This window comes from Frankliniella occidentalis, unplaced genomic scaffold (assembly GCF_000697945.3).
Source record: "Frankliniella occidentalis isolate FOCC.00 unplaced genomic scaffold, Focc_3.1 Scaffold311, whole genome shotgun sequence".
In the NCBI taxonomy this organism is placed as follows: domain Eukaryota; kingdom Metazoa; phylum Arthropoda; class Insecta; order Thysanoptera; family Thripidae; genus Frankliniella; species Frankliniella occidentalis.
Genome location: NW_026267436.1, coordinates 364,585 through 371,951, shown reverse-complemented (window position 1 = coordinate 371,951; position 7,367 = coordinate 364,585). Strand labels below are relative to the sequence as shown.

The following is a 7,367-nucleotide window of genomic DNA, read 5'->3' as shown; positions in this document are numbered from 1 at the left end:
TCCTAAAGCTACTTTTTCCTGTACGGGGATCGATCCTCTTGCTGCCTAAGTTTCACAGCGGGGATAAAAACTTCCCTGAACCACCTCGTGAAAAGAGGGAGTGTCATCCATATCTTTGCTTGTGACCTAGAATTTTAACATGCCTGATTACAGGAAGAATTTCAGTTAATATCACTCTCAACCGAATGCGATCGGAAAAGGGAGGGGGGACGTGTAGAAAACCCACAGTCCGCACTGTCCGCAAGATCTAAGTGTGCACTTGCTTTTTACAATGTAAACAAGGCAGATGTACGCCAGACCACGTCTCGCGTAACAGGCTTCGCGATATCTCACGAACCACTGTCACGCTGCGACGCGCCTGGCATACATCTACCTTGGCCTGCGGCGCTGACACCCGAGTCAGGTAGTGCAAAAATGTGCACAAAGATACGGGCCTCCGGCCCGTCAACGCCCGTCACTTCGACTAATCATGCAGGCTTGTACATTTTTTCGCTTCTAGCGCTTCAACGGTTTGAGCTAGAGCAAAACGGACAAAATTTTCGCCCAGAGGGCTCTACTTTGATGAGTTACCCCTTAGGAAACCATAAAGAAAATATTTCTAAAAAACGTCATTTTTGGGACTTGTTGTTTTCGATTTTTTAAAAATCCAATTTTTGAGCTAGAATGATCATCTTTGAACTCGATCTGTCTTTTTATGATAGAAAACGACCCTGAAAATCCCAGGTCGCTCGCTCAATTCGTTTTCGAGTTTTCGTGCGGACAGATACACAGACAGACACAGACAGACAGAAAATGTTTTTTCCGACCAGACGGAGTAATAGGCTTCGCTAATCGCTCAGCCAAAAATTGAAAAAACTCAGCAATAATGCAGGGGCAGAGGAAAACTTTGTTTGAATCCATGTGGATTTGCCGTTTTGCCTCCAAGATGGGACCCGACATTGGAATACCCTTCTCTCTCATCTGGCAAAACCATATACTAGGTAGATGTACGCCAGACCACGTCTCGCGTAACAGGCTTCGCGATATCTCACGAAACACTGTTACGCTGCGACGCGCCTGGCGTACATCTACCTTGGCCTGCGGCGCTGACACCCGAGTCAGGTAGTGCAAAAATGTGCACAAAGATACGGGCCTCCGGCCCGTCAACGCCCGTCACTTCGACTAATCATGCAGGCTTGTACATTTTTTCGCTTCTAGCGCTTCAACGGTTTGAGCTAGAGCAAAACGGACAAAATTTTCGCCCAGAGGGCTCTACTTTGATGAGTTACCCCTTAGGAAACCATAAAAAAAATATTTTTAAAAAACGTCATTTTTGGGACTTGTTGTTTTCGATTTTTTAAAAATCCAATTTTTGAGCTAGAATGATCATCTTTGAACTCGATCTGTCTTTTTATGATAGAAAACGACCCTGAAAATCCCAGGTCGCTCGCTCAATTCGTTTTCGAGTTTTCGTGCGGACAGATACACAGACAGACACAGACAGACAGAAAATGTTTTTTCCGACCAGACGGAGTAATAGGCTTCGCTAATCGCTCAGCCAAAAATTGAAAAAACTCAGCAATAATGCAGGGGCAGAGGAAAACTTTGTTTGAATCCATGTGGATTTGCCGTTTTGCCTCCAAGATGGGACCCGACATTGGAATACCCTTCTCTCTCATCTGGCAAAACCATATACTAGGTAGATGTACGCCAGACCACGTCTCGCGTAACAGGCTTCGCGATATCTCACGAAACACTGTTACGCTGCGACGCGCCTGGCATAATCTACCTAGGCCTGCGGCGCTGACACCCGAGTCGGGCAAAGGCCAGGGTCGAAAATGGGCCTGCGGCCCTAAAAGTCACAAATTTTCCCCCCCGGGCTTTCATTTTGACGAGTAACCCCACCAGTGACCATCAAATATCTGAGGAAAAACATTAAGATCTTTTGGGGTCATTTCCGTGTGCAAAACGCCTTCTTGCGCCCATACGGTTGGAGATAGAGCCAAACGGACGAAATTTTCGCTCATGAGAAAGTTGTCCAATAAGAGGAACAAAAAGAAGGTAGCACTAAGGAGGAGGTGGCGTGGCGTAGCCCCGTCCTTAAACAAAGCAGAACGCCGGTGACGCCGGCGACCATACTGTGTTTTATCGCGAGTGGATGTGTTAAAGAAAAGTTGGGTCCATACTAGACCGGCGTAGCAACATAGCGTCAAAAAGTGCTTCTGCAAAGTTTGGCTTCGGAAAAGCAAGTTTATATAATCTTCTAAACCGTCCCGGTGTCGTTGTTTAGGTTAGTGTACGGACATATTTCATTGGTACAATTTTAACTCAATGATAATGACTCAACTGTGGTAAACTTAGGTGTAGGTGGTACCAAGGTGCTAGATCCATAGGCCCGTTCTAAACGGTTTGAAATCTAACGACACGCATCCTAACCTCCTGCTAGACTGTCGCTTATCTTCTGCCTTGTTTAAGGACAGCACTACGCCACGCCACCTCCTCAGTGCTACCTTCTTCTTGTTCCTCTTATCGGGCCACCTCCTCATAGGGCTCTACTTTGATGAGTTACCCCTTAGGATACACTAGCTATATGTACGCCAGACCACGTCTCGCGTAACAGGCTTCGCGATATCTCACGAAACACTGTTACGCTGCGACGCGCCTGGCGCACATATAGCTAGGCCTGCGGCGCTGACACCCGAGACGGGGTAACAGGAGTGTATATACAGTTTTTCGAAATGAAGTCTTTTTAACGATTTAATCGACCATTTAAACATTTTTACCCCATTTTTGTCAAGAAATGCCCCCTAGCACCTAAACGGTTCAAGATAGAGCCAAACGGACGAAATTTTCGCCCAGAGGGCTCTACTTTGATGGTTTACCCCTTAGGAACCCATAAAATAATATTTGATAAATATACATTTTGCGACCTGTAGTTTTTGAGTTTTTAAAAAGCCAATATTTGAGCTAGAATGCTCATCTTCGAACTCGATCTGTCTTTTTGTGATACAAAACGACCCTGAAATTCCCAGATCGCTATCTCAATTCTTTCTCGAGTTATTGTGCGGACAGACGGACAATCAAACAAACAAACAAACAGACAAACAAACAGAATGAAACTTTTCCGGTCAGTGGAGTAATGGGCTTCGCTAATCGCTCAGCCAATTAAATTTTTTTTAAATAAAAAACGTCATTTTGGGATCTGCGGTTTTTGGTTTTTTTTAAATTCAAATTTTTGAGCGAGAATGCTCTTCTTCGAACTTGACCTGTCTTTTTATGACTCAAAACGACCCTGAAAATCCCAGGTCGCTAGCTCAATTCGTTCTCGAGTTATCGTGATGACAGACAGACACACAGACAGACACACAGACGCGAAACTTTTTCATCACTGGAGTAATAGGCTTCGCTAATCGCTCAGCCAATGAAAACAAGTTTCCATCTCAGGGAACTCGGCCGCCTTAAACCTCATCCTGTGCTAAATGTCCCATCCTGCTTCCTCTTTATTTGACACTTTTGCATCGAGGCTATCATTTGATCAATTCTTTTAATAGTTCTTTGTGATACCCCATACTTTATAGCCAGCTCAGCAGTGGTCTTCTTAGATTTACGTATTTGCAGTTTTTGTGGAATTGTGAGCGTTTTCTTCGGCTTGGGCGGCATCTTGGTTCGCGACACTTTGTTTGTTGCTAATGATTGTGTTCATTAGTTCTCCCCTTCCCTTTTTCCCTGGCGACCGAGCTTGCAGTCTGCAGCCAGCCAGGTGGAGCGGGAGACGGCCGCCGCCAGGCTCGGCTCCGAGCGCTGGCTGCGCCGAGAGATGCGCGCGGCGAGTGGCCGGCATTCAGGCCGGCCAGCGCCGGCCCACAGAGCGGCGGGGGCAAGCGCAGAGAACTATCGCCATCTCTCTCTCACGCGACAGTTATCGAGGCAACACTTATTGAGAGTCCACTGGATCACGGTTTTTCCGTTTTTCCGTTTGCTTTCCGTATAAAATACGGAAAAATTACGGTACATATTCCTGGCAAAATCTTCTTGGCAGTTCCGTTAAAAATTCCTTAGAATTTTTTTAACAGCGGTTCTGGATGCACACATGCACAAAATCGTTCCCACTTATGTGCCAAAACTTTTACTTTTTCCGCACAGTTTACCAAGTGGAATGTTTTGGACCGGGCAGCCGATGGCACCGCTTCTTATCGTCTGGCCCGGGGTGATCGAGGGTTATCAGCGACAGCAGCCGTGCGTCGGCTCTGGGCCTAGAGCTAGCTGCCAGTCTTGCGGTGGGAGCCACGAAGCGAGCATCTCAGCCATCTGGTGACAGCCTGGTGCAGAGGTCTCGGAGACGCGGCACGCGGGCCACTCCAGCCCGGAGCGGAGCGAGAGAGATGGAGCTAGTGCGGCGGACGTTAGTGCAAGCGAGCGCGGAAGAAAATTAATTGGTCGTCTGCACTAAATAATGGTTAATTTCGTGACAATCGACCAAAAAAATGTTTAAGTAACTAATAATTTGATGTCAGAACCAAGATTAAGTTGTCAGAGCCAATAGTTGGTTGACAAAACGAAGCACGTCGCTGCAGGAGCCAGGTCGTGTTGTTTTTAGAACGAATGCGCTAGCTCAAGCACCAAACAGCTTGTTCTGACAACTTAATCTTGGTTCTGACATCAAATTATTCGTTACCTCAACAATTATTTGACCGATTGTCACAAAATTAAATAATATTTTGTTCTGACGACCAATTCATTTTTTGTGTGTGGTTCCACTAGTGCAGGCCGCGCGTCCTTTGCTTTCTGAAACCCCTGGCCTGGTGTGGTGGGTTAGTACATTTCTCAAACGGTCCTATTTTGAAAGTGTTAGTAGTTTCGTAGTGACGTACATTGATAAATAAAGTGTGCAACTGGCGTGCACATGCAAGTGCTCAACACTATGCTGCACACTTTTAACTGCTTAACTGAACATTTGAATACCAAAAAGTGTTAGACACTTCGGAGGGATCAACTTCAGAGTCAGCCATCACTGTTATTCAAATACTGTGACGTCACATTCTTTATAATGTGAATTGTGTCCGAGGGGTCCGCAAGTACGGTGTGCCGGTGTACACCAGGTAAATGGGGTTGTATATGGCCATATATGATTTGTATATGATCACTCTGTTATTCAAGGAATGTGACGTCACATTCATTTCAATGTGAAATGTGTCACATTCGTTTGAATATTGTGTCACACTCATTTAAACGTGACTTCAGGTGAATTGATGCTCTACTGGCGCCAGGCTTGGCCGATTCACGTTTAAACGAATATGACACAACATTCAAACGAATGTGACACGATTCACATTGAAACGAATGTGACGTCACATTCGTTGAATAACAGTGCATATGCAGCGATATATGCCTTATATATGACGACATATATGTCCACATATATGGTTGTATATGGTCATATATGATCATATATGCTTGTATATGGGCTTATATATTACCATATATAGGTCCATATATTACCATATATGTTTCGATATACAGCCATACATGGTCATATACAAGCATATATGCTAATATAGTACCATATATGGCTGTATATCGAAACATATATGGTGATATATGGACCTATATATGGTAATATATAAGCCCATATACAATTAAATATAATCCATATATAGTAATGTATGGTTATATATGTGGTCATATATGCGCACATATATTACCATATACAGAACATGTATTACTATATATCAAGCATATATAGACCCCATTTACCTGATATGGTGGGCTTCCTAGTTCTCCAAGGTTTTCCTAAGGTTTTCCCGGTCTTCCCAACTTTTTCTTGGTTTTCCCAATATCTTGGTTTTCAGAGATTTTCTAAGGGCTTCCTCCAGTTTTCTGCGGTTTTCTTGTATTTTCATCGGTCTTCCCTTACATTTCCTGGTCTTCCTTACAATTTCTAGGCCTTTCCTAAAGTTTTTCCGGTCTTTCCTTGTATTTTTCGGTTTTCCGTCACATTTGCGGCCTACGATTTTATCGGTCGCCTTCGGTTTTCTGTAGTCTTCCTAGTGGTCTTCCCGGTCTTCCCGGTCTTCCCAGTTTTCCGGGCGGCCAGTGTACGCGCTTAAACCTAGTTGCGGACCCCTTGATTGTGTCACATTATTTAGAATATCATGTCACATCCTTTACAACGTGACATGCCCCTACATCGCTCTGCCCTCATGGCCTTAGTGCAAAATAGGCGTTTCTATGTCACGTGATAACGACTGTGACATGATATTCTAAATAATGTGACACAATTCACATTATAAAGAATGTGAGGTCACAGTATTTGAATAACAGTGATGAAGCTTTGGACACGTTAAACTGTTCCAATTTACTGTTTGACACTTGAAAGTATTCAAGTTTCCAGTCAAGCGTCTAAGAGTGTTACCACAGAGATAAATACTGCCATGTGAATGCCAGTTAGTTGCACACTTTTGTGTTCTGACAATAATAGTGCATGAATGTCGCTTACTCACACTGTTCCAGATGTGTGAACACTTGTATTCATCGTTTCGTAGGTGAGGAAATGACTTTTCACAAAGTAGCAAGTACTCTGAAAATCAAAGCGTGTCACATTTGAGTACTCTGCACATCAAACTGTATCACAAAATGACAATTTTAACTGCAAAACTGCAGTCCTGCAGTTTTAACAGCGAAACCGAAAGTGTTCACAGCTTAAACTGCAAACCTAAAAAGTTCAACTCTAAGCTGCACGCACACAGTATTTTTTTTATTTTATTTTTTTCAAAAATTTACGGTGCCTTTGTAGTTAGCTTTGTAAGCAACGCGTATTTGAAAGGTTGTATATAGTCAATGTCGTTCCTTGACGCCGAAGGCTGTGCAATCAAAAACGTAGTTATTGCTGTTGTGTGATGGGATTTTCGTCCTGATACAACAAATTCGACGTCAAGGAATGAAATTGACTGTTTTTATTCAAGCTAGGTGGGAAACAAAATTAACTACAAAAGCTGTCGTAAATTTGCGTCGAAATTTTTAACAATGTACAAAACGAAATAACTCCGTTGTTATAACTGCACAGCTGCATAGGGCTAGTTCAAAGTGTATGAGTTTCTAGTTTTGCACTTTAAACAGTATTTTTTACGAAGTTTTGCAGTTCATACTGTCATTTTGATGTACAGTTAGATTTGCTGGGTACTGAGTAATTATGCACCAAAATGTGTCACACACGAAATGTTGTGTTAGACCATTGGACCATGAGTGGAAAAATGCAGGACAGCCATGGTATTAACAGTTTACTGATATACTAAGTGTGCAACTGCTCACTAAAAAGTTCCAGACCCAAATCACTCCTATTGGTGCGAGTTTCACACGCGCGTCCTTTGCTTTCTGAAACCCCTGGCCTG

The 7,367-nt window shown here is 43.6% G+C and overlaps 1 protein-coding gene across 2 annotated transcripts in view; it reads left to right on the top strand.

Annotated features, from left to right (window-relative positions):
• The first annotated feature begins 4,194 nt into the window (after positions 1-4,194).
• LOC113208048 (putative uncharacterized protein DDB_G0290521) overlaps positions 4,195-7,367 on the top strand; it is a 37,897-nt gene continuing 34,724 nt past the window's right edge. Inside the window, exons 1-2 of one of the 2 annotated variants that reach the window (XM_026424880.2) lie at positions 4,195-4,435; positions 4,741-4,790. In XM_026424880.2, the coding sequence (XP_026280665.1) occupies positions 4,433-4,435; positions 4,741-4,790 (53 nt within the window). In that variant the 5' untranslated portion in view covers positions 4,195-4,432. The remainder of the gene's footprint in view (positions 4,436-4,740; positions 4,791-7,367) is intronic. The other variant, XM_052273887.1, reaches the window with a different exon arrangement.